The sequence below is a fragment of the Vidua macroura genome, chromosome 12, assembly GCF_024509145.1.
Source record: "Vidua macroura isolate BioBank_ID:100142 chromosome 12, ASM2450914v1, whole genome shotgun sequence".
Taxonomy (NCBI): domain Eukaryota; kingdom Metazoa; phylum Chordata; class Aves; order Passeriformes; family Viduidae; genus Vidua; species Vidua macroura.
The window spans coordinates 12,539,443-12,566,633 of record NC_071582.1 but is presented as its reverse complement, the minus strand read 5'-3'; the positions used below and the strand labels follow the sequence as shown (position 1 = coordinate 12,566,633).

At 44.1% G+C, this 27,191-nt stretch overlaps 2 protein-coding genes and 1 non-coding gene across 6 annotated transcripts in view; 1 reads left to right on the top strand and 2 right to left on the bottom strand.

Moving 5' to 3' along the window:
* Positions 1–834: 834 nt before the first annotated feature.
* FSD2 (fibronectin type III and SPRY domain containing 2) lies at positions 835–16,891 on the top strand. The gene is made up of 13 exons (XM_053988314.1): positions 835–1,191; positions 3,250–4,048; positions 4,127–4,222; positions 5,300–5,533; positions 6,770–6,792; positions 7,755–7,876; positions 8,447–8,602; positions 9,418–9,552; positions 10,296–10,449; positions 10,839–10,972; positions 12,543–12,675; positions 14,795–14,971; positions 15,711–16,891. Exons 2-13 carry the CDS (start codon positions 3,290–3,292, stop codon positions 15,961–15,963), a joined length of 2,376 nt encoding a protein of 791 aa, XP_053844289.1. The 5' UTR covers positions 835–1,191; positions 3,250–3,289; the 3' UTR covers positions 15,964–16,891.
* Positions 16,892–16,976: 85 nt separating this feature from the next.
* The window catches only part of PDE8A (phosphodiesterase 8A), a 155,851-nt gene continuing 145,636 nt past the window's right edge, over positions 16,977–27,191 (bottom strand). For 2 of the 4 annotated variants that reach the window (XM_053988313.1, XM_053988310.1), the window contains exons 24-28: positions 22,830–22,992; positions 20,622–20,773; positions 19,028–19,088; positions 18,623–18,691; positions 16,977–18,065 (exon numbers count right to left, since the gene is read on the bottom strand). The gene's annotated coding sequence lies outside the window, so the exon portion shown is untranslated. Of the gene's footprint in view, positions 18,066–18,622; positions 18,784–19,027; positions 19,089–20,621; positions 20,774–22,829; positions 22,993–27,191 lie in introns of all 4 variants that reach the window. The other 2 variants (XM_053988311.1, XM_053988312.1) reach the window with 2 other exon arrangements.
* On the bottom strand, positions 19,249–19,380 carry LOC128813651 (small Cajal body-specific RNA 15). The gene has a single exon (XR_008439119.1). It is a non-coding gene; the product is annotated as a small Cajal body-specific RNA 15 (non-coding RNA).

Genomic DNA, 27,191 nt, shown 5'->3' with positions numbered 1-27,191 from the left:
ATTAAGGCCTATAAAATAGCGTAGCTTAACACAAAGCAAAAATAAGCTGTCATTTGAAAAATTAATCAAATCTGTCGGACTGCATAAATGTTAACGTTTCAGCAAGGGCTGCGTCACTTGTGTGAAAACACTTCTGCTCTAATCTCACAGATGATAGAAGCACTGTTAGCAGTAATGAGATCGTGCCTACATGGGCAATTAACTTGTGATTCCTCGCCAAACAGCAAACAATTGCACTGCTAGAAAAGTGAGCAAATGACACCAAGATAATTGGAAAAGGAGGAAAAAGCAGAGCTGTGTCAAGATCTAATAGACATTGTCCCTTGTGGCATCCCCTGAGCTCAAGCCATATATAATACAATATTCTCAAACATGTTTAAAAATCTACTGCCAGCAGGGCTGGCTCAGTAGCATGTTCACAAGCAGCAGCCTGTGTGTGCTGGGCAGCTGTGGGTTTGAGCAGATCCACAAAGCTCAAGTGCTACAGCAGTCACAATAATCAGTGGTAACACACAGCCTGTTTTTTATCAGGTAGACCCCTACTGAGCACAGACTGCAGGGATATGTTCCTGTGAAAACCTCCCTAGTGGGGCCAATTTCCACTTTCTTCACCATAATTAGCTTTCCAGAGGTCTGGCATACACCCACGGGGGATGATGTATGGATAAGTATAATAAGCATGTGCAACGGTATGATTTTTTGTTTTCTAAATTCTAAATTTTCTTTTTTTTTTCCCCCTAATATATGATCATGATTCCAACTCAGCCCCATAGAAAAGCTCCTGCTAATTTGAGAGAGAGGACTTTACAAGTAAGTGTTTGCAAAGAACAGAACAGGTACTTCCATCAAGTTGTGCAACTCTGTAAACACATGTCCAGCCATGTGAGTTGTTTGCACGTTTTGTGTATCCCACACAGGACACTCTGCCTAACGCCCCAGCCTTGGAAATCACACTCAGAGGCAATGAATGCACTCTGCAGTGTTTATTAATACCACCTCCAAAGTGAGAGGGTACTCTGGCTTTAGTGAGGGCTCTCTGTAACTGTTCGAAGTACTTCAGAGCCTGTTCCCAGTGTATGACATTCATCCTGGTGACACTGAAGCAGCACGCTGCTGAAGGACAGCCGGGGCACATCTATATTTGTGCCATTGCTCATTGCTGGCATGCCCCTATCTGAGCAAAGAGGCAGGGTAAGGTTACCGCAATAAGTCTTCCAACTGCAGTTATAGGAAAGTGGCAAGGAATTGCTTTCGTGTGAATTAATTTTTACTAGGGGGAATAGAAGTTAACTTTGATGCCATCTGAGCTATCAGAAGAATTTATGACGTCTTAAGATAGAAGGCAAGTTTTTAGGTAGTAACCTTCTTTGTTATGTATTTACGATAACTGACGGTCACGGATCTAAACGTGCTTCATGTAATTTTATCTGTGCCTGCAAAGCAAGCAGACACTGAGCAATCATCTGAAAATCTTATTTAGGCAGCAGAATTGCAGACAAGCTTAATTATGCTAATTTTAATTTATTTAATTTCATTTTGGTAGGAAAAATAAATGTTAATTCACTTTTCTAATTAGTAGTAACTTCTAAAGCAAGCCTTATTGTTTTAATTATGGGGAAAAAAGTCTTTGCGGGAGCCAGACAACATTTTCTGGTATGTGTTAAGACCTTTTGTCTGATTAAAATGTTAGAATTTGCATGATTTATTTCATTGCCTTTAGAGTAAATAGTATTTCTGCCTAACTTCAGTGGTTTTCTCTATAGTAGGATATTGCTAACTGCAGAATCCACACCCATGTCTGCAGTGCCAGAAGACAAACGATGAACTTCTGTGTGGGTTTTCTTACAGATCTGTAGAGCTGGACTCAGCCAGGGATATAAAACCAGAGAGTGCAAAATGACTCAGTATTTTTCACTGGATTGGGAAGTTGCTTTCTACAAAGTCACTGATAGTGTTGACTCTGTTAGCTAAGCATTTCTCAGGAAAATTAGTAAAATATTGATGAAATAAATTTGAAGCAATAGCAACTACTCAGAACTAAAAAGACCATAAATGGTAGTTTGAAAGCAATCTTATGTGAAAGCTTATCCAGAAGCTCTGATAACACTGATGATAACACTCTTTTGAGTTTTTTTCTTCTGTAGAAAGTGATTTTAAAGCTTTCATATGCTTCACTTACCTAGGACTAGATGTAACTACAGATTAATTGATATTCAGCTGAAATCTTTCCATGAAGTCTTTTGCTTGTGGTACTAAACTGCTGATGGAATTGATCTGAGTAGTTTTGCAGCTATGATTCCATTCATGTTGGTGAGCAGCGAAGGGCTGTGAGGATGTTTCAGCTCAGAGAGAGCTCTGACTCTGTACTGGCATTATTTCACTGCTGTTAATACAGGCTGATTTGAAAGAGTGGGCTTGGGAATCAGCATTAAAATTGCCTTTGCACTTTTAATGTTATCCCACATGCATCTGCTTTATCATACAGCTTTGCATGCCACCTGCACATGCTCTTTTCACACCTCCCTCCTTGCACAGAATAGACAAAATATACAAGGTTTGGGTCAGTCCACAGGTCAATGGCCTGCCTTGTTCTCTAGTTACTGGATGCTTTATATGTTAAAATGTATATTTTCCACAGCACATGAGAAGCCCAAAAGGGCAGTATGTTTCCTCTGTGATATTTTTTAGAAAGAAGCCAAGACCTCAACTCAAGTTTCAGTATTAAGAATGGCAACTTGAAAAATACAGAACAGGACTTTCCGGGGCATTTACTAGTGTGTTCTGTGGCATCAGTGGTCACAACAGAGGACATTCTACATTATGCCTGACTGACAGTTCAGAAAACATGACTGACAGCAGCTGAAGAGTGAACAGGCTTCCAACCAGGCCATTTCCAATTGCACAGAACAGCACTAACTGTGCCTGAAGCACAGTCACAGTGTTTATGTGAGGATAGGACTGCTCCACAGTTTGGAAATCAGGGATCGGGGTCACAGATGAGGTACTCAGAAAAGAGGCTGCACACCAGAGACAGCTCTCTGCTGTCCTTTCACTGGGGTGAGAAGAAAACAAGCTTCCTGTGGCTTCCCTTCAGAAGCTTCACTTAGGGAGCGAAGCTACTGACTTTGGTCTTTCCAGGACCTGAGCAGTCCTCAGCCAAATCTATTCTATCCATATACTTTTAAGCAAGAAAAATCTCAATACTGGTATCTAAGTATGTAGCTAAAGATCTTTCTTATCTTTTACAAGCTTGAGACTCATCATCTCAAAAGCCTCCCTGAGGATACCAATGTCATCCAGATCTGGCAGCACGAGAAACTATGAGACTAGTGGCCAGTCACAACATCATTCAGCTTCCCCACCAGCCCCAGAGTCTAGTGACACTGAGACTGAAGGTCTGATCTTTTATCACATGGATCTTTATGGATCAAAGGAGAGGTTTGATATCTTTCCTGAAGAGCTCTCTGGTCGAGGAGACAGATCTCTGGGGGATACGAGAAGGGAATCTGCATTGAGTAGTGAAAAAGTTCAGCGCCCACAAGAAGTTGGCTATGACTTGGAAAAGGAGGTTGCGGAGTTGGCTAAGATGTATGGACTTGATGAGGATAAAGAAAAAGAGCTTGAGCTTCTTGGAGGACATCTGGAGAAGATGGAGAGCAGATGGCCACCAGCTCGCTCAGGAAAAGCAGGATTACAAGACTCCATATATAACATATCAAAAAGCAGCTCTTCAGTGAAAGATCCAAGTCAAAGCCCAAAGCAACAAAGACTTCCTGATGAGGCTTCTCAAGGTGAAAATCAGAGCAAAGCCAGAGCAGATGATGAGGCTGAGAGCACCATATGGTCCAGAGGGGGGCTAAGCAGCGGCGGCATGTCAGATGAGTGGAACAGTCAGGCTGTCAGTGAGGAGGAGGAGGAGGAGGAGGAAGAAGCAGCAGATGTTTTTTGTTCCACCTGCAAGATACCAATCCGAGCTTTCGACAAACTATTTGGTGAACACAAGGATCACGAAGTTGCTCAGCTCCCCAGTGCTGTGGAAAGTGAAAAGGTGAGAGTAACACAGTGTACTGTGGTGCCTCTAAAACAGTCTTCAGACATAGTAAGAATCACACTGGGTGTTTTGTAGGAGGAGATCCATAAAAACATGTGCAAGTTGGAAGAACAGATTGCTCAGATGGAAAATGTTGCCAGCCATTTGGAGGAAATCTTCATCACTGTAGAGGTAAGGCATTTTCTCTTGGGCTAACTTTATGGTAGTGGGGTTAAACAGTTTTGACAGTCATACTGACATTCATAGTCTTCAGTTGTTAATGAGGTGAGTACTTACAGTAACAGAGCACAGAGTTATCTTGGGGTTTGTCTAGACTAAAGTAGTCAGGAAAACTCATCCTAAAGATTTTTTTTAAGTGGGCTAGTAAAACCACATTTATAATTTGCACAGAAGTTTGCATTCAAAAATAAAGTGACCCCTACTCAGGTAATCTTAGCTTTAAATGGCTAAAGAGCTGTGATCTAACTAGTCTGTCCAGAGTGCAGCCCATGTGTTCCCTCAGCTTCATTCACAGAAGTGTCAGATCCAGGCAAATCCTTGGACCAGCTGTTGACGAAGCTGATGACTTCAAGAGTTGTGTTCCCACTCTGCTGCTGTCAACTTGGCCCCAGGGGAAGGAGGTCAGCTGGCAGCAAGTTCAAACTGAAGCAATAACTCAAGGCACTGCAGTCTTTTCTCTGCTGCATGTGGCACAGGAGGACATCGGTGCCTGAACAGTGAGCAGCTGTTGGGACTGCTTCTTGACTTGCCTGCTCCTTAAATCTTCCTTCCTAATGCTTTCTGCAGCTGTGAGTGAGAATACCAGCATTAGCTACCCAGCTCCCTCAGCACAAATCCATGGATCCCACTGAGTTGCCATGGTTTCTTTCATGGAAGGATGTGCTTAACTGTGTTGGTGGAAATGCTTGTGAGATTATGGCTAGGGTATATCCTAGAAGTGCTCCCTGGGTTTACGTTGCTTTACATCATTGTTCCTGCTGTAATTTCTGTTGCTCTTATGTCTGGAACAAAATCCAACACTTTTGTACTTCGGTGGGAGGGTGAATGATCAGAGTAAACCCCTAAAAATGCACATAAGTCAAATTACAGCTTCTGTGTACTGGTACCATGTCCTAATTTTGTGAATTAAATCATGACATATTACCTCTGTGATAAGGAGAAGTTTAGACAGACCAGAGTAAGATTTTCTTCTGCATGACCTTTGGATCAGGCTTGATGCCAAGGTACAAACCCTCAAATACCTTGCAGGAAAATTTTGGGAGGCAGGAGCAGAACTTTGAGGTGCATTACAATGATGCAGTGCAAGTGCTTGCTCAGAAGTATGAGGAGCAGCTGGAAGCACTGGGAGAAGAGAAGAGGCAGAAGCTGGAAGCTCTGTATGAGCAGCTGGTCAGCTGTGGGAAACATCTTGACACCTGCAAGGAGCTGACAGATGAAACCCAGGAGCTTTTCCTGGAAAACGACAAAGTTGAATTTATGAAGGTAAAGAGCTTTAACTGTCAAAGTGCTTTTTTGCTGCTTGCAAGTAGTCCCTGTCTGAGAAGTCCCAAGCAGCCTTTTTGCTTAGGAGAATTTGGGATGCTCAGTCCATGGTGCTGTCACTGCTCCTGATGCTTGGCATGGTGGCATTGACTTAGTAGAGTAACACAATGGGGGCAAAATGCAGAAGCAGAAGTCTGTAGTTTGGATGCTCATTAATTTGTGAGTCACACTGGGGTTCAGAGAGAAGATATCTTGCTGAAATGCTTATCTGGGGAAACTCTGGAAGCACTTAGTGTTCCTTGCCTTGTGCAGGCTCAGCTCTCTTGCTCTATTCTGGGCTCACAGCAGGCAGGCTGATGTAATCACTTAGGAAGATGTTTCCTTTTCTTGCTCATTTTGGAGGAAAGTTCAGCTGAAATACATCAAGAGCTCCTGCAAAGTGATGGATGAAATCCCACTCTTGAGGTGGTGTCAAGAAGATATTTTTCTTTGGCAGGTAGAAAAATAATTGGAAAAAAATTCAGAATTTTCACTGATGATGAGTGATTGCTCTCACCTGAGCTGTCCTGTGACTAAGGTGGGTGGGAGCATTTCTGTATTAGTGACAGTGATTTCTGAACTGGACAACAAACAAATCTCATAACACCACCTAGTCTACTTCTGTGGGTCAGTTTGCTATGACTCCAGCCTAAGTTCTTCACATGAGCTGACTTTTCCCATTCCTCTGCATCTCTGGAATAAACTTATTTTTAAATATTTCCTTAATTTGTAAACAGTTTTACATCACCCCTAAGAACCATTTTTCATCAAGAAGTGAATGTTGGTCTTGAGCTCTCAGGGGCTTAGGTTTCTCCTGGGACTGTACACCTGTCTTCCAGTTACATGCACTGCTCAGACTCCCTCCAGCACAGATCATTTCATGAGTTCTTTTGCCCAGCTGATTTTGGTTTTATTTGTGAGGGATCTGTTGGCACTTTGGACAACCAAGGGAGGAATCAGTCTAGATAGGCAGACACTGATGACTACCTGATGTTGCTCATTATCTTACTGTAAATTCAACCAAGATCTATCCATTTCAGTAGAAAGGGCTGGCTTTGTTCTCAGAGTTGGGTGAGGGCCAATTACTTCATTCCAAGTATTGCATTTGGGGCAATTTGTGTAAGACAGGCCACCAGCATGATGTAGTCTGACTCTGGACTTTTCTACCTCTAACACTCTCCCCTTTTTTTCCAACAGGCAGCAGTAACCATGGTTGACAGGTAGTATCACAGTCTGGGATTTTGTGTCACATTTCTTCCTGCTAATTGGATGGGTTATTGGAGATGCTTGCGTGTTCTGGACTTTGTTCAGGCACACAAATGTTGTCTAAGCCACTAGAGCTATTGAAATATTTAGTATTTTTGTTTTAAAGTGCATCAGAAAATGTTGCTCTAAGAAACTTAACACTCAACACTTGTTTGGATCCAATTTCAAGAAATCTGAAAGGAGAGTTAGAGCCTGAATAAATCAGTGTTTTCAGCTTAGTCATAAGGAACTAATTTCATTGAGAAACAGAATTGCTAAAGCTCTTGAAAGAAACACTCTGGATCCAAATGAGACTAAAATTGGGCTCCCTAAATATACTGTAATGGGCTTATTTATGCATTAATATAGTCGAGGTAGAAAGTCAAGCTGTGGGAGCTCAGAACAGATACTGAAAAATCTTGAAGCAATTTGAAGAAGTCTTAGGACATACTAAATCATATGCAAAAAACACTCTCTTAATTGACTGTTATTGTTCATGAAAGCACAGAGAAAAGGTACCCCTTTCTTTCAAATTTACAACTCCTAGAGCCACGAGGTCATGAATTACTAATAGTGTAAATTCAAAATAATGGAGGTTATGGAGCTGATAGGGTGCTTCCACAGCGAGGTGCTGGGCACACCCCACTCTCCTGCTCGGTGTGCGCAGCCAGCTCGCTGCAGGAGCAGGGCACACCAGGGTGGCCCTCAGTCCCAGCAGCAGCCAGCTCTCTTTGGCATCTTGGGGCACTGATGGCCACGTATCTCCAAGCTGCAGGCAGAGCAGGCTGAGCTTGTACAGCTATGAAAATGGTGTTTTAAGGAAATAGATGGTAATTTGGAATCTGCTGTTCTTTTAAAAATAGGCATCATAGATAGATACCTCCAACACTATGATATTTCCAATTAGACATTATTTTTTCCCCCCTTACAATTACAGGCTGGAAGAATTCTTAAAGAAAGAAGTGGATTTAGAGCTTTCAACAGTGCCAGATTTTGAAGAGCGGGTCATAGATGTCTCTGAAGTTGAACAACTAATGAACTCCATTAATGCTATTCCAGGTACTCTTCCTAACTGATCATTATTTCACACCTATTTACATTTAAGTAAGGAGATGTATCAAACATTACTTCTTTTAAAGGAGATCTGCAAAGGCCGAATTAAATTCTCCCTAGTTTTCCTTCTAGGTTTTTTTTTTTTTTTAAATTTGCCTACATATACAGGGACACTGGAAGATATTTTTTTATTTTTTCCCATGTGTTTTCAATATAAAATTACCAGAATTACTGCTAAATTGGGACTTTCTTGCTTTTGCTGGATGATTTCCTAGAAGACTCATGAAGATTACCCCCTGCTGTTGAGGGGTCAGGCACACATAATTGGTGATAACTTGGTTGAGGTTTATTTATTTCATTGGTTTGACTTTGTTTTGAAGCAAGACTAGTTCTCACACACCTGATTACTATCTGCAGTTGTTTACAGAGTCAGATCCTGACTTTTCTCCATGTGGGAGGAATGGAGGAATATGACCCTATTCAGTGCCAAGGCGTTGTGCAAACACCTTTGTGACAGGAGAGGTACAACAAGCTGTGATTATACATTCAAAAACTGACCTGTTTTTCCCTCTGCAGCTCCTTGTGCCCCTGTGATCAATCCCCAGGCTCCCAATGCAGCAACTGGCACTTCACTGAGAGTTTGCTGGGGCCTCTTCTCGGATGACACTGTGGAGTGCTACCAGCTGTGCTACCAACCAGTGAGCAATGAGAGGCACAGTGATGGGCAAGCAGGTAAGGAGGCCTGGGGCAAAGGGACACCTCAGCCCTCCACTGGCAAAACCAGATGATGCCAAAGTGCCTCTGCATGCCTTGTGCACTCTGTCTGCCACCAAAACTGTCTTATCTGCCACCACCATCTGCTTTGTCCCTCTTCCCCTGCCAGGTCTGCCATGCTGTGCAGCAGGACCCATCACAGGAGCTAAGATAGGACATGGCAGCAGCAGGGATAGCAGGAATGGGAAGGGGACAGTGGATGGAGTCACAAGGATTTCTGGAGGGTGGGCACTGCATTAGAACATGTGCTGCATCCATGGCAAAGCACATTATTTTTACAGAGCAAATCATCATATTATCAGCACTCCAGCTGAAACCCCTAGATGATTTTACAGCTTATCTTAGTGCTAATAATAGGCTGTAACTCCTTAAGATGCACAGGCACACAAAGAACAACAGAACCAAAATGTCCCAGCCTTGTGACAAAACTGCCTTTGCTAATACTGTTCTTGCAGAACCTTCAAAAGTGGAAGCCAGTAGAGTGCCAGTGACCAGTTGAGAAAGAAAAGCAGGAACTATCCAAATTTTATAAGATGAAGAATGAGAAATGAGCAGTAAAATAGCTTCAGCTCTTGTCCCATCTGATTTATGCAGCTTTAGAGGAAGGCATTGTGAAAATGCCTGACAGCTGATCAGAGGGTGTGGAGCACAAAGAGCTCTCCTGAACTCAGCACCCAAAACAATGCACTTCAACTCCACTGTGTGATGCAGCTTTGGGGAAGAACGGGCAAGTGTGTGAAGGCACTGTAAATGCTTTGTTGTTGTCATTTCAGAGCATACACTAAAAGTCAAAGAAACATACTGCACCATTACTGATCTGTTGCCAAATACACAGTATGAATTTTGGGTCAGTGCTTTAAATGCCTCTGGTATCAGTCCACCAAGTGAAAGAGCAGTTTATGTAACAGGTAAAAATATTTCATTCATACAACTTTGTAACTTTCATAGTGAAATTCAAAATAACCTCTGAATTTTATGCAAGTAATGCTTTCTGGGCACTTTCTTTCTTCTGATGGAAGCCTACTGACTGCATGGGAATTCCCTATTTTTATTTGGAGAGCCTATCATGACAACTGTCCCTGTTTTAGAGTGGAAGAAACAGAAGCAGAGAGACAAAATAACTGATTTAAATGCAAGCATGTAGACAACTGTGAATGAAGTTCAAATTTCCTGGTTCTGCCAGATGAATCCCAGCTTTCCTTTTATTGGCTTATAGGCATTTTGTGGATTCACCTGTTATGCTGTTCTTTTTAACTCCAGTTCAGTCTAGGACATTGTGTGTGAAATCCTGACATCAGACTGAGCAAGTCAGTGTAAGACTTGTTGAGTGCTTGTTCCAGATGTCTTTGACATCTCAGAGCAGAGATGCACCTTTATGACAAAGATAAAACTAATGCTAGAAAACAGTTGTGTAATCAATCTTTATGTTACTTCTCTGTTTAATTCTCTTGGGACCTTTATAGTCTAAATGAAGTCTTTAAATAGTACTGTTAATCACTCTACCTGCTGTTTATTGTCCATTGGGGAAGCAGGTTTCTTTACCTACACAGTATTAGTAAACAACATTTTTCTATTTTTTTGTCTTCAAAGCATGTTGTTTGCAAACATCTTCAGGTAACAGCTTAGAATTGTTCTTTGCCCTGCTTTTTAGCTCCTTCACCACCTACCATAAAGAACAAGAAGATCCGAAGCTGTGAAAATGCAGCACTGGTGTGCTGGGAATCCAGAGACATTAATCCTGTTGATTCCTACACAGTTGAATTGTCCAAGCTGACAGATGAAGAAAATGATGATATTATTACTGAGTGAGTTACTCTTCTATTGATCCCATGGCCTGTAGAGATGAAACCATTTCAATCGTGTGGCATCAGATAGGACTAAGAAAGGACTCATAACCTTCTGGTGAATTTACATTTACAAACAACCCTCTTAGTAAAATCAGTTGTAAAATGTTAATCAGAAATTACAGTATGAGAATTATGGGTATGGGAAAAGGGCAGAAGCAAATGTAAAAATCTGCAGTCTGTGACAGACTCTCTCTCACCCTGCTACTGACAACTGTACAAGGTAAAATGTTGTTGATTGGTTGTAAGACAAGTTGAAGTGTAACATCTTCTTTGTTGCTCAGAAAAATAATTTCCAAGGCCTACCTTTGTTTTGTACCTTGTCATTTTCCATGGATTTGTTTTTGTAGATCTATTGTTGGGATCCCTAATTGTGAAGTCCTTATTCACCTCCAGCCAACACAAAAGTATCAAATCTGTGTCAGAGCCCAAAACTTGGGTGGCTCCAGTGAAAGAAGTGAACCCATTCTGATACACACCACAGGTACTGTACAGCTTGGAACAACTCCAGCAGCCTATTGTAGCATCTATTGTCTTAACAGAAAGATTCCTGCTGGTTTCAATGGTCTCTGGACCAGGTCCTAATCTCTTACATCTAATTACACACCTGGTAACCTTTTAGGAATGAAAAAAAACCAAAAAACTTCTTGTAACAATAAGTACACTGCTTTAGCTCTGTAATTTATATTATTGCTGTCTGCTACATTTGGCACTTGAAAGTTACTAATTTCTAAACATTTTAAAAGACAGTGTCAACTCAACGCCCACGTATTGCCAGCCTGCAAAGTACTGACACACCAATGAGGAAAGCTGTAGTGTGATTTTACTTCAGAGATTACCATGTAATGAAGCTGCTGCTGGAAATGATGGCTGAAACAGCACTTTCTAGAGCCATTTAGCAGACATCAGTGCTCACCTTCATCACTGTTGCAATGACACTGCTCATCTCAAATCTCCCATGCCACTCACGCCTTACCTGTGTCTCTTCTGCCCTTACCTTTTGTGAGATATTTGAAAATTGTATTTATTCAGCAAGATGACCACAAAAAGTTATGTTTTAGTAAAAAACCTGTCTGCCACACAGCAGTGACGCCACAGAAAAGAAATGCTCATCCATAAATCCCTGGAAAGGAAAATTGTCATTGTGTTACCATCGTTTGTGTGTATTCCAAGTGCTTAAATCAAACTCAATATTTGAAATTGCCCATTCTGTTTGCACAGCATGTGTTTGTTTTCAGCAGCACATGCCTGTAATTGCCCTGTCATTGTTTGCATTGTATTTGCAATGAAGTAACTTGCAGTTTGATTATAATGATTTCATTTGGGATTACCATGGGGCGATTAATCTTCTTGGAGTCTACATTAGGCAAGCAGCTGATGCAAATTGATCTGTCAGCTGCAAGGACCCACCTCCAACACTGTGAATGGCCTTTGATCCTTTCTGGGGTGGATAAACAAGCACCAACTACAAACAGCAACTGTGCCAATCGTGGCTGCTCCTCAGGCCACAGTGTTTCAGACCTGCTCTGTAAAGTCTCTGCAGGAAGAAAGGCAGAAGCACTTCTGTCCTGGGCTGGTCTTACCTCTCTGACAAGGGAGGTGCTGAAGCATAAGGGATCCTTTCTCTTCAAATTGTGCCCAGCATTTATATGGATGAGTGAGGCCATGGAGAGTCCTTTAAGCCCCTTTTCTCTTTTCAGTGATTAAAAATAGATTATTTGAAACCAGACAGTCCATTGCAGGGAGGACCCCTCATCTCTCAATAGCTACTTCTTGCACAATGCCTACAGCTTTGAGACCTGGTAGGGTTCAAAACCAGGCTAAGTCCCCTGCTTTTCACAAGGCTGAAACTAAAAAATGTTAAGCTGTAAAACAGCCATTTATTAGAAAAAAATTTAAAATATGATCTTGTCCTCTCAATGCCAGCTACAGATTCTTTCTAGAGCATTGGTGAATCTTTTTGTGGATACAAATTAACATTTCATCACACCCTTGCTGCAATTCTAATGTTTTAAGGCGATATTGGAGTTATCCTTAGGCATTTTCTCTTGCAGGCACCTGCTTCTACCTTAATGAGGACACAGCTCATCCTTTACTGGCAATTCTAGATGATGGATTTACCATTTCATGTGATGAACTGGAAAACCCAGAGTGTGATCTGCCTGTCTATGATAACAGCTTTACAAGGTATACAGGGGCATTTCAGTTTCTTTGGTTCTTTTAACAGATGCCAGGAAATGTCTAATGGGGCTTTCAGCAGCTCTGATTAATTTTTTGAGTTGAAATCTCTCTCTCCAGCTGCTCTTTGGAAATTGGAAATTAATGCAAGTTCTTAAATAGGTTTACAGATACAGCAGCCACAATTATGTACAAGCCTACTTAGACGTCTGGCACACTGAGCTATATTTGAACAGGTATTTAGGTGCCATTACAAATGCTAAGAAAAGGAGAGGGATCTGAAAACTTTCCTCTTGCTGAAAGATATAACTGATACTATTTGGACCAACAGGTATTACTTTCAAAAAAAGAATTAGGCCCTTTGCTATTGAAGTGAGAGACTAAGCTTGGCAAAATCATATTTCCAGTCAAAACCACAGAAACAGCATATAACTAGGACAGGCATTGCAGGATAATACAAGTCTACAATTTATTCCCTCCATGGAAGTGCAGTGCTACTAGAGGGCTTGGTAGAAAAGAGTTGGAAGACTGGTGATCCTTTTCATTAAAGCCATCATGGTAATCTTGAATGGGATTTCATCCCACTTCTATGGAATGCTTTTATGTTTCACATAAACAGCCAGAGCTGACACTTATCTCGTTCAAAGGTCGAGATTATGGTACCACTATGAACTTTCACAAATCTCCTTCAAACCAAGATACTGAAAAAACAGAAAAAAAAAAATGGAAAAAAAAAAAGGAAAAAAAAGCTCCCAAAGAAATTACATGGCAAACTCTTCTCTTCTTTGTGAAGTTTGTGTGGTCTCCTAAGTTTGGGTGGCTGATGTATTTCCTAACTGCTTCTTCAGCGCAGCTCAGGTTTGCCTTGGTGGCTTTGCATCTCTCATTACTATGGTCATGTTTTGTTCACAGATGTTTATCCATCCATTTTGCATAATTCCTTTTCCTTCTCAAGCTGTAGCAACACAGCCTCTCTGAGTTCTGATTTTAGCAGCCTTTAAGTTTTTCCCAAGATATTTACATGCACTCACAATGAACTGTACACTTGCTCTAAGCAAGTGCAGCTACTGTGCTGTGTGTGCCCATCCTCACACAACAGGCCCTCCAAATGATGAGTGCAGCTCTCTGTCAGCATTGCCCAGAAGACCTCAGTGTCTGCCAGCAACATCCTTTTCCTTTGTAACTTACAACTTTAGACACTACCATAGAAACATAAAAGTTGTGTGTGTTTGAAACCTGCTGTCCCCCTTGACAATGACAGCTGATACACCATGTACTTTTCCTAAGAAAAAGCTGAGGTGTAGGAATGCTCAGAAGCTCTCCTAAGAGTGTTTTAGAAGCATTTGGAGTGGGTTATTTTGCCCAATTTTCTTGCTTTAGAACATGTGTTTTTGCAGACTTGCATCTTCAAAGCAGCCAGTTCCTTTGATTTCAAGACTGTGCCAGTAAATCATGCTAAAGGGTCTCTCTGTAGCACATTATCTTTGTCTCTACTACACAACTTTCAAAAGAGTTATTTTCTGCATGGTTCCTATCATACATTTCATGGCCCAGGTACCCAGCATATTACAAGTTTTCCTACTGTGTTCAATTCTTCCTAATCTCTCCAAACACAGAGGGAACCAGTGTAGACAGGTTCCCTCCTCCCCAGCTGCCCCAGGAACTTCATGCTGTTACAGTGCTCAGTTCCTAATGGTGAGTGACGTTCAAAACCCTGGGCTGTTCAGAAAGAAAATGCAAAATCTCTACTTTTTCCCCCTGCTATGGTGGGGTTCACTAGAGCACTCTCTTTTCTAACAAGCATTAACTTTCCCAGAAAACCCAGGCACTATGGGATGCTATTCTCCATCTTCCTGGAAATCTAGGGCACTTATTTATACAAAGCTAACCACAAGTAAAAACAGGGCAGGTGTCACAAAGAAACCTGCAAGCTGGGTGTCAGCTCCTCAGCAAGGGGATTTCACTGGAATCAAAAATCCACACTGCACTGCTAAGGTGACAGCAGAAGTGGCTTTTGTTTATTGCTATGTAACGTCCAGGCATACACATACCTGAACATATCTAAACACTGTAAAGAGCATTATAGAGAGGCCCTGCCAAAACACATATTCCTGTCTGTCTCCCACAGATGTATTGCGATCCTGGGCAGTCTGATCCCATTTCCAGGAAAGCATTACTGGGAGGTGGAAGTTGAGGAAGATACAGAGTACAGAATTGGTGTGGCTTTTGAGAACACTCCAAGACATGGTCACCTGGGAGCAAACAACTCATCCTGGTGCATGAGGCACATCATCACACCCTCAAGGTAAGGGCTGTGGAGGCTGCAGGTCTCCGACAGGAACAACTCTTACACCTACAGGCAGAGCAGCAGAGAAGCCAGACATTTTGTATCAGCTCAGACCAGGCACTGGGACCTCCGACATTCCACCTCTGCCCCTGTAAACTGGTGTTGAAAGGATACTGCTTAAGCAAATCTTCCTGCTTTTTTAGAGTGTTTCAAAAGCATTTGGCATGGGTTATTTTGCCCAACTTCCTTGCTTCAGAACTCGAGTTTTGGCAGATTTGCATCTTCAAAGCACCCATTTCTGAGAGGGTGACTCTGAGAGGGTGCTAGTGAATCAAGCTGAAGGGTCTCTCTGTGGTACATTGTCTCATTGAAATGAGACATTGTCCCACTGCAACAAGAAATTGAAGAAACAAATCTGAATAAAATCAGAGTTGCAGAATTTAGCTGTAAACATTACCAAAACTTCAAGAGGTTACATCTATATAATCCAGAAACTATGTATCTGGCTAAACCCAGCTATACTGTACCCAACTGGTTTTGATCTCTGTCCTACCTATGGAAGTACGTCACACCTGCCTGCAGAAATGCTAGCTCCCCTTTTGCCTCAGCTGCACTGCAGGCTCTCCCCTGGACATGGCACATTAACATCACTGCCTTTGACTCTCATGAGTCTCACTTTGGGCACCTGTGTGCACAAAGTGTTTCCCTTTGAGAGCAGCCAGGGTGCCTTCAGCTCTTTTATTTTTCTTGCCTGCAGGCACAAGTACGAATTCCTGCACAGTGGGATGACACCTGACATCAGAATTACTATTCCCCCCAGAAGGATTGGCATTCTGCTGGACTATGAGAACTGCAGACTGGCATTTTTCAATGCAGATATTGCCCAGCACCTTCACACATTCAACTCACGCTTCCAGCATTATGTCCACCCCTGCTTTGCACTGGAAACACCTGGTATCTTGAGGATACATACTGGAATTACAACACCCCCATGGACTGCCCTGCCATAACCTGTGTTCTGCAGCTACCACACCCATGTGTAATCTGCCCTGAGCAATGCCCTCTTTCAGCATTAACTGCACCATCATACTCCCTTTAAACCAGCTGTTTCCCCCTAGTAAGAGCAAAGTGACCACGACCCAGTCCAGCTGCCAAGCCTGAGCCCTTAGGAGTTTACATCCTCTTGGGAAGGATCTTAGCAAAAAGCCACTGTGGTCACAAGATCCATCAGCATCCCAGAATTCTCACTAGAAACGGACACCTTCCTTCTCAGAAGTGACACTGTCACCACACAGCAGTGGCACCTGGATCACAGGTTTCCCCAACACCCACCTGAAGCCTAGGGAACTCCCCAGTTCCAAAGCCATCATTAATTCTACTCCTGAGTCTACTCAAGAGCTAAAAACTCAAAGAAAAATAGAAATAGCAAAAGGCATAATCACTCTACAGCTGCTGGAGCTGAAAACACTCCAGCCATGAAGCTGATCTCCTAATCAAGTGTTCTTCTTGCTACGTGAAGTCTGTGACACAAGATAGTCAAATACACCTCCCCTGTGTGTGAAATGTTTGTACCTACGTACCCAGTGAGGCTTTCTGGAATACCCAAGCCTGTACTCCAGTCTCAAATATAAGCCATTTTTACAGAATGCTTCTCATTCGTTCACCCAGGGAAAAAAAGGCAGGCTTTTTGCAGTGCTTGATGTCATTATAGAAAAACACTTTTAGCTGCTTCTTTTTAGCTATGCTCACCTCCACTGGGGTGTACCCTCCCTCCACACTCACAGATCTGTTCTTCCCCTCAGCACTGAGGAATTCCACTCCATGCTGTGCCCTTGAAGCTGTGGGTGTCCAGTGAGGCTGGAAGGATTCTGGCCCAGCACACAGTTCAGACATCCTTGTTTGGGTTTCATTTCCAGACACCAATCAAGACAAGCCCTGCCTGTCAAGCAGGCTTGGCCAGCTCTGAACAGCCTCATCCATGTATGTCAAAACTACCTGAACTCAATCAAGAGTCATTAACAGAGAAGCTTTTCCACAGATTTATTGCACATTCATTACAAAAATCATTGGTTTTAAGTTTCCATTCTAGGGAATCGCCAGGAACAAGCAGTGGCCTCTATAATATGCAGGGTCTCTACAAATAAATGCCGTTGGCAAAACTAGAGATTTTACATAGAACTGTGTGTCAAAAGCTTGTCTGTTCTTTCTCAAAGAGCTTTAAAAAAGTCTTGCAAAACCAGGCCTTTAGAAACCACAAAAATGGGAGCTGAGTATGTCGCTACAGCAGTGATTAGTACCAGCTGCTCTTGGATATCTGTTTCAAAAGCCTAAGAAGATGGGTTTAGCAACACTGAGCTATACCAGCACAGCATCATTTCTTAACCTACCAGGAATTAAGATATTTTCAGGACAGAAAAGGTTGTTATGGTCACTTTGTCAGTCCTCCTGTAAGCGGGCCAGAGACTCAGTTGCTTTGTCTGCAAGTGAGCAAAGCAGCTTGTGGCCATGTGTGCCCTGCTGATGCTGGCACGGCCATCCCAGGGAACAGCAGCTGTAGGGTACAGCTCCTCTGCAGGGGATGGAAGTGGTGAGAAAGCATCATTCTTTGTTTAAAAATGTACTCCTTGACTCTGGGTTCAACTTCTAACCACTGGAACATGTTTTACCCCCTGAGAGCCCCATTCTTATTTTCAAGTAGATACCTGAAAGAGCGTAACACAGATATCAGAGCAGAGGTATGAGGACATCTGAACCTCCCAACAGAGCCTCTAATGCACAAAGGCTGCTGGTGAACCCATGATTCCACTCCCCTTCACCAGCTTTCACCTCAAGTGTTTAAACCACAGCTGTAACCTGGCAAAATACTTTCCAATTGTGAACTGAACTGCCAAGTCCCCAGGACTTCACAACCCTCTTGCTGGACTGTTGCAAGGGCAGATCTTCTGAGCCAAATGCAAGGTGCTCAGACACCCTTGCAGTAGGACTCCACAGGTACCAAACAGCTCCGTTGTAATGCTGCCAGTGGCTGAGTACAGAGCAGTCTGGTCAGGAGAATGGCCCCATGGTCATTACCAGCCATGGCACAGGACTGCTAAGGCAGTGACAGAACTATCTGAAAGAAAGAACAAATATGCAATAATTGGCTTCTAGGTTAAAAACAGTAAGGGAAATGAGTTTGTATGTTTCTGTTTAATAAAAGCTTGACCTGTTGGCACTAGCCCAAGCTTTTCCTCCCTTAAGAATCCAAACCCCATCACTTAAATATTTATACAGCAAAGGAAACTTGACAACATGTGTTTCTTAGAACCAGCTGTTGCTCTGAACAATCTCTATATAAATCCTTTACAGGGAGGCCACCACTTCCACTCAGAGGTCTACTAAGCTGTAAGTTTACACCAACCCTGCATGTCTCTGTGTTCAGTTTATTCATCAGGTGTATTCAGTTTATTGGAACTCAGGGTATAGCACTCAACTTGGACAACTGTGTTGATATGAGATCTATTTCTCTGCATTGAAAGGTATCCCAGATGAGGTAAAATGAGTTCTTACCTCTGGCCTGTATACAGGCACTCTGGCTGAACTACATCACATGGTAGGGCAACAGTCAGTTAAAAATGAGTTGTCCTTGTCTCTAACATAATGTGCTGCAAGCTGTATTTTTCCTGGTACCTGTTGGGTCTTTTTCTTCCTGTTGCTTTTCCTTATGGGCATTCACTGGTACACAGCAAACTCCATCCTCTGCAAAGGACAGAAACTCATGCCTAAAGCTCTGGTTTTGGCCAGCTGAAGCCCACAGGCAGTCCTCATGGGCACCAGTGACCCATGCATCCCTGCAGAACTTGCAGCATCAGGAACTGCCAAAGGACAGGACACCCCCAACCAGCTAGCTAACCCCCAGCAGCTAACTGGGGACTTTGCCAGGGCTGCCTAAACCCCTTTTTGCCTTTTTTCCAATTCTCTGGGATTTCAAATTCACGTTGCTGCCACTGGAGGGCATCACGTGAAGCCCTTTCAGAAGACCACGCTGCTCTCACGCAGGTTTCTGAGGCTGAAAAGAGTTTTCAAACTAGTTACCGTAATCCAAGGCATGTCCAGTGTCCCTCCTCACCCAGCGCTGGAGCCGGGAACAAAGGGCCTGTGAGCAATTGGACAGGGGAGACAGGTCAAAAGCACAACTACAAGAGACAACACAATAGCCCCGAAATACATTTAATATATATTTAAAACAAACACACCCAACCTTTTACTACTGAAACACATGACTTTTAACTTGCTCTCTCTCACTGCCATTAAAACATTGTAGGTAGATCAAGTAGGTCCTGACTTTTATCTCGCAGGCAGGCCTTGTTCTCTCACCATTTAATTTAGGAGGATAGTATCAGTGGAGTCAATATAGTGCCACTGGCTCCACTTTCTTAGTCCTCCAGATGAATCACCACAAGAAACTCCTGAAAAGTCTCAGAACAGTCTGAGTCCTCCTAAAGTAGACAGCAGAGCCTAACAACTCAGCCAGGAAGGCAATTTCCTATTCCTGACTTCAAACTCAGTTTAATCTTTTTACTGCCCACCTCTGTTTCCCAACAGTAACCAATATCACTCTTTAGCAGCACACAGCAAAGCAACCAGGGACCGTACAAAGGTGAGGCTTTGCTTCCTCTTCAGACTCTACTGCAGTCCTGGGCCAGTCCAAAACACAACACTGCCTTTTTATTCAATTTTCTCTCCATCGTGTTTATGGTGGTGTGCTCAGTTGCCACTATATACTGGGACTCAGATGTCCTAGCCCACCTCACTAAACCCTTTTCCAAACACGATTATTTTTCAAGCTTTACTTGCTCTGATGGAAGCGATACTGAGACCTAAACTACTTTACAAAATGGCTGTAAGGGGCTGAGCCCTCTGCCAAAAGGGTGTTCATCCCACACCTGGAGCTATATAAAATCCAGACCCAAATTCGTGGCTTAAACAGCCCCAGAAAAGCTGCAGTAGTGGGTCCCGGGCTACCTCACAAAACCACCACCACGAGCAGCCCCTCCGGGGCGGCAGCGGGCCCGGCGGGCAGCGCTTACCTGGGCGCAGGGCTGCGGGCGGGAGCGCCCCTTCACGGGCCCCGCGCCGGCCACGGCCCGGGGCTCCCCGCGGGACGCGCATCACGGCGGCAGCTCCCTCAGGGGACACGGCGCTCACGGGCGGAGCCCCGAGCAGGCCGGGCCTCGGCGCCACGGCACGGGAGCCGCTCCGGCCGCACGGCCACGGGGCCTTTCCGTGTGGGAGCGAACGCGGGAGGCCGTGCCCGAGCTCCGCCGCTCTCCTGCTGCCGGCCGGCCGCCTCGGGGCACCTCAGCCCGCCGCGGGAGGAGCGGGGCCGGGGCCCCGCCGCCATGAGCTCCCCCACCTCCCCTCGTGGCGCCGCCATTTCCCGCGGCGGGAGCGGCTCGGTCGGTGCCCCGACAGAGGGCGGGGAGAGGGCGGGCGCTGCCTGCGTGCTTGCCTTCCCTCCTCCCTTCCTGTGCCGGGACGGCGCCTCAGACGGGGAGGGATCGCTCGGGGTTCCCCCCTGGGGTGGGCGCTCTATTCCCGCAGCCCTGGCCTCATTTAATGCAGCCTTTTCCCGAGATGTTACGGACCAAGCCGAGCTCACCACGCTCGGCACCCACTTGAGCCCTACCTGCCCTCGGCTGGGCCATGGAGCGGCTTCCCCAGTGATGGCTCCATCCACACACAGCTGAAGTGTTGCCTCCAGCAGCCACTATCCCGTGCAGCACCTGCTGTGCTTGTCCACCTCCATTCCTTCCCATAATATGTACTCTATCCTGCAGACTGGAGCACGACAGTAACACCCGCTGCTAGCACAGCCCTGGCAAGGCTGAGGGGCAGCCACCAGCTCTCAGCGGCTCCTGGGTCTCCACCAGCAGGACTGGGGCCGGACAAAGCTGCTATTTCTCACCCCTGAGGTGGGTTGTTCCACAGCTCCCAAATCACCTGCACGGCGCCCTCATCCAGGCTGGGCTGGGCCAAAAGTAGCATGTTAACTCCCTTGCCTTGGGGGTATTTTGCAGCCAGTTGAATATGCTTAAGTATTCCTTCAATCTCTAAACAAAATTCCTTTACATTCCCTCTCTGATATTGGAAAGCAAATCATCAGGTGATGCCTGGGGCCACCCCAACACCTCCTGCCTTGTACCCCCGTGCTGAGGTGAAAGCTGCAGCCAGGCTGCTGTAATAGTACTATATATTGTGCCTGTGCAGTCAGAGTCAGATACATTTCATCATCTGTGTAACAAAATGCTTGATGAAGTAAACATTTTGCCTCCTAAACATGGAAGCATGTAGTTTACACTGAGGATTTATTAAGCCAAAAAATTCTAAGCATGCCCAAAGTGATGGCTTATATTGACATACAGGAAAGGACACTTAAGAATCAGTTCGACTTCCTCACAGCCTGTCCAATAGAAAAAAATCCTTTGTTTCTGGTGGAGAATTTCAAATTCAGCATCATCATTATTACAAACGGTTCTCTTGCTTTACATTTCTTTGTGCACTAAACTTAGAGTTCATATCTAAACTCTATCTGATCACAGAGTTCATATCAACCAAAAGGTCAAAGAATAGACAAAAATAGAAACACCTATATAAATGGCTGCTTAAATTAGAAACGGATGGTGGTTTGGTTTTGTTTGGTGGGTTTTTTTTTGTTGGTGGTGTTTTTTGTAGTTTTGGTTTGGTTTTGTTTTGTTTTGCTGCAAATGGAAAAGCAGCCATTGGCTTTTGGGCCATACTGTCTCAGTCCCTGTGTGGAGTTTTGCACATGGCAAATATCTCATGACTGGGTGAGCACAGTAGCACAGCAGTGAGAGCAGGCCTGTGTGGGGCTCTCTGGCTCTCTCTGCTTGCAGCACAAGAAGAAAATCTAAGCTCAGGGTGCATCTGATCAGAAAAGGTGGAAGTAGGTCTGAACTTTGCTCAGCCACAGTACTGTGGCATTTCAGGTACACGCTATAATAATGTGACCATATATTTGCAACCAGACTTAGAACAGATTTCCTTCAGAAAGATAAAATTATCTAAGAAGTGGATCCATGGGTAAGAAGTAATACTCATGAGGCAGATTATGAACAGAGCTAAGCCAATGGAAGTAAATATAACTTCACCAAATTCAATGCATTGGGAAGGATTTTTAAGTCCCAAAGTGGGGCTTCTGGTAGGCAGATGGAAGAAATAAAACCCCAAATCCAAAGTCCCTCTTTTCAGACCACCTTCTACAAACACAATTCATTCTTGTTACAACAAAAGCAACACAAATATCACTTTGCTAATACCTACTGAGCCAGACTTAAACATGTCACTGATATTTACTTAACAAACATTGTTACCTACATACTCTGCTGTGGTTCAAAGAACACTTGTTTATTTAGAACAGCTTATTTTAAAACAAGGCTTTGGGTTGTTTTGTTGTTGTTGGGGATGTGGTTTTGGTTGGAGGATAGGTTGGTGTTTTGCTTTTTTTTTTTTTTGCTCCTGGCATGATAGAGCAGCTAAAACTTTGTGCCTTCTGACCTTGCCTTGTCAGAGATCTGTCATAACAGGGGACAGCACACTGGCACTGAGTCTGCCAGCATGCATTTTGAGGGGCTGGGAGAGGCCGCTCGCTTTTAGGGTTTGGTTGTCAGGTGAGGAGTACTTCACTCTGCTCTCACAATGTCCTGAAAACTGTCTGTATACCAGCAATGGCAGGCTTTCTCCCTCATTAACCCCAAAAGCCATGTCTGATGTTACACACTCTGTTCCCAGCCCAGTCCCAGAGGGGTGGCCGGGTGTCTCGCCTGTTCCTGAGTGCTCACATTCGTGCTGTGTCCTTGCAGTCTGCCTTACTTACAGTAAGCAGAGTGTGAAACAGCCGGCACCAGCCAGCGTGGGGACAGTGCTGCGACTCCGTGCCCGCCGATGGCATTCGGCTCTCCCGGGAGTCTCACCAAGCCTGGCGCACAGTGGGGTGGGAGGACGAAGCTCTGGCATCTCAGGAGCTCTGACCAGTATCTCTGAAAAACACCAGAGACAAACCTTTATGAAAACACCTGCTTTCTACATTTCTCTTCCCATTTTTTGGCAGGATCCTCACCAGAGCCCTCAGCAGCAGCCAGATTGCCCCAGGACTAGGCCAAGGTTTGCTGTGGCGTGGATGCCCACAAGCCCCTGTGCTTCCCTGCAGCTCATTTCACCCACCTCTGAAAGGGCTCTGTGGGTCTGCTTGTAAAGCTTAGGGATCAGTAAAGGAAAAAATTCATTTTCTGTGTAGAATAATATTACAAGCAAAGTAACTTTTGAGGGTTTTTTTTTTTAGGCAAAAAGGGACAGTTCTTTCTGGAGGTAAAAAGCAATATTCCTCACACATTTTACACTGCAAATACCAAGAAAATCTTATCAAAACATATTTAATTTCATCTTTAGGCTGAAGACAAAGCCATACCTCCTCCCCCGAGCTGGGGAGCTGCAGGATCACCAGGTTGACGTCATTCTCCTTGGTGATAAAACATGCTGCATGCTGAACTTGGCACTCAGCATGCTCAGGTTGAGCTAAGAGCTAATGTAATGAACTCTGGGGAAGGATTTACATCAAATACCACTCTGAAATATTAAATACAGACAAGACCAACTTCTCACTTGAATAATTACACACTGGCTAAATTCCTCCTTTTGTTTCAAAGAGGAATCACTTTTCTCACTTCCTTTTGAAAATTGTATGCATTGGTGCACTGTTTCACTACCTGTGTAATAAAAGGATGAAGTGACTTCTGCTAAGTACCATGGGCTGAACTAAGATGAGTTTTAGCTCTAGCAATGACTCTTGCCACTCGACGGGGGGAGCAAGCAAACCAAGAAAAGGCAGATTCAAATTTCAACAAGTGTCCCCAGCTGCTTGTGCTTGCTAACATAAGGCAGAGGTGCCTGGGAACACTCCTGACTTCACTTTGCATGTGGGAGTACAGTACCAAAGACCTTGCACACATATTCCCACTGCCCCAGCAGCACTGCAGTGCTCACAAGCTATTTCAGTTAACTGTGTTTGTATTCTCCTTCTGCCTGTGGATACCAATGTAAGGCTTTCAGCCATTATAAGATATTTCTCCAGGCTCATTTTGAGTCAGAAAGAAAAAGATTTTCTTGTGGTAAAAACTGTAGTAAGTAAGCAGCAAGAGTCAGTTTGAAAGGCAGGGTTTAGTCCCAGTGTTATGGCTGTGTGTTTGAGGGAGATGTTCAGCCAGTGGAAGTTAAAGCAAAGACTTCTAGCAAATGAGCTAAGAAGAAAAATGGAAGCAGAGAAGCTGGAAGAGAGGGGGGAAAGTGGAACATGAGAAGACCAGAAGACTGTTTCCTGGCCTAACACTTACTGTTAAACCACAGGCAGAGCTTGAAGATCCAGGACTTCAAAGATCTTTAGAAGCCTCAAAGCTACTTTGCTTAGTGGCTCTGGGTTCCCTGGCCTTTCCTAACTCAGTTGCCTTGCCTGCTAAAGAGGCAACTGCCATTGCTTCACAGGGTTTGCAGAGCTGAGCCCACTGAGGTTTGCATGGGAAGTGTTGGAGAAGAGTCTTAAAGAGTTAAACAAGTGGAAAAAAGGGAAACATGAGACACTTTGCCCAAATAAAATTCAAAGCAGGCATCAAGAGAAAGTATTCAGTGGAGTTAAGCCACAGCCCTTTGCTCACAGAGCCAAAGTTTCAGCAAAAAACAACTGAAACACCTGGACATTCCCTTTGTTCTGAACCAGCAGCACAGGCTGCACAGGGACATGGCAGCAATTTGAAAGCTTGTTTTCTGCATGTAAACATCATGTCAGGACAAACTGCACTCCATCCTGCTATGAGTTAACAGCACCCCTGGGACCCCTGTACCTTGGAGGCATGATGTCACACATGAGCAGAGAGATTATTTGTTTTGAAGCTTGTGAATAGCTCTGAGACTTCATTTCAAAGCACTCCTTGCAGAGTCATGACTCAAACCCTTCTGGTCTCACTGAAGGGCTGTTTGCCTGTGCTGTTTCTCAGCACCCAGCAAGTGATTATTAGGTATCTATAATCCTTTCTTCTCTTTTATGCAGGAATGCATTTGCCATTGCTCAATTCCTTCATGTTAAAGACACATTTTCTTAAATGTTTTATCAATGACTCCTCTACTGAGACAAGCAGAAACACCCAGATGAAAAGGCACTGCAACAAAAACCAAGGCATTCATTCCATTTCAGGTGATTTTTAATTTATGTATTAAATTATTTATATAGCCATTGGGTAAACTGCAGTATGAAAACCATCTTCAGACCTGTGATAAGGTAGCTGTGCATACCACCTATCTGGTTTATCCTTTTGTCAGAATAAGCAATTACTACTCCAAATTTTGTACAAGGGAAAAAGATGTTCATCTAGGACAATTTGCTGAGAAGCCAACATTTTTTTTACAAGATCATAATAATTCAGATTCACTTGGAAGCATCTACAGTGATACCCAGGTTTAGAAGCAGGATTACCTGATAGAAAATATGCAGCATGGAAAATAGAGCTATTCATTCTGTCATTTAATGCTGAATTGTTGAACCTTATTAAGTTTTAAAACACAAAGCTTTTTACTAAAGCCCTGGAGGTGCATAAAGAACCTCTCCTTCATCGTGTCTGCACTGGAATTTACTCTTGTATTAGCATTAAAGCAAGAACAAATGAAAAGTGCAGACACTTTATAAGACTGCCAGCCTAACTGAAATTGGGAACACTTCAATCACACTCAGTTTATTCCAGTGTTCTCCCTTCCATGGTGAAGGACCATCAGTAAAGCCACTTCTGTCCCCAGGAAGTTCCATCACTGAGTGACAGTTCAAAAAGCTGGGAAGGGTTCAGAGCACAGGGCATGTGATGTTGCTGTGTAATCTTGGAGAATAAAGGAAGGGGATCTGGAATGGCTGAAGCATTTGCAACGGGATCCAAAGACATCTGCATCCTGGAGCAGTGAATATCAGGTTAGAGCTATTACTGCTCCACAGCAAGGCCCTTCACGCTGCATGGGCACCACAGAATCACCCCCACAGAACAGGCACAGCCTCACGGTGCACAGAAGGCTTCAGAGGTGTGGCTTGGAAAGAGAAGCTCAGTGGGAAGAAAGTAAAGATCAGGCATCAGGATTCCAGATTTTAATTATAATCTGTCCTCAGCAAATTTAGATGGACAGGAGAGTGAGCATAGCTGCAGTGGCTGAAAATCAGTGTTTTATGTTAAGTGAAATTATTGTACACTGGTATGGACATAAATCTGGCTTACAGAGAGGGTTGATTAGCACAGTTCTACAGTCCAAGTAATGGAAATAAAGATGCAGTGTAAATTTCAGGGAATTAATCATATTGATCACATATTTTCAATGATGATGCATCAGGCATTTTTATACAGATGAAATTAACTGCTTTTAACCATGTTTTAATATAACCCAGAATATTAACTATGCTTATGAAGAAATATTTTTTCTGGGCAGTTTAATATCTTTATTGAGGATCTGGATGAGGGGATCAAGTGCACCCTCAGTCAGTTTGCAAATGACACCAAGTTGGATGGGAGTGTTGCTCTGCGGCAGGGTAGGAAGGCTCTGCAGAGGGACCTGGACAGGCTGGATCCATGGAGTGATGCCAGTGGTGTAAGGTTCAACAAGGCCAAGGGCCGGGTGCTGCCCTTGGGTCACAACAACCCCACACAGCTTTACAGGCTGGGGCTGGACAGTGCCCAGCAGAAAAGGGCCCGGGGTGCTGGTCAGCAGCAGCTGAACGTGACCAGCGAGTGCCAGGAATGCCGGTGGCACCGGGCCTGTGTCAGGAGCCGTGTGGCCAGCAGGGCCGGGGCAGTGGCCATCCCCCTGCACTCAGCGCTGGTGCGGCCACACCTCCAGTGCTGTGTCCAGTTCTGGGCTTCTCAGTTCAGGAGGGTCACTGAGGGGCTGGAGCGTGTCCAGAGAAGGGAAACAGAGCTGGGGAAGGGTCTGGAGCACAAGTGCTGTAAGGAGTGGCTGAGGGAGCCGGGGGTGTTCAGCCTGGAGAAAAGGAGGCTCAGAGGAGACCTTATCACTGCCTGAAAGGACACTGTAGGCAGGTGGGAGTCAGTCTCTCCTCCCAAGAAACAAGTGATAGGACAAGAGGAAATGGCCTCAAGTTGCACCAGGGGAAGTTTAGATTGGATATTAGGATTTTTTTTTTTTTTATTTGAAGGGT

Bases quoted from the DNA above. Each gene is read 5' to 3' on its own strand.
- FSD2 (XM_053988314.1), top strand. From the start codon at position 3,290: ATGTCATCCAGATCTGGCAGCACGAGAAACTATGAGACTAGTGGCCAG. The intron at 10,973-12,542 runs GTACTGTACAGC...TTTCTCTTGCAG, and splicing joins CATTCTGATACACACCACAG to GCACCTGCTTCTACCTTAAT. The intron at 14,972-15,710 runs GTAAGGGCTGTG...TCTTGCCTGCAG, and splicing joins CACATCATCACACCCTCAAG to GCACAAGTACGAATTCCTGC.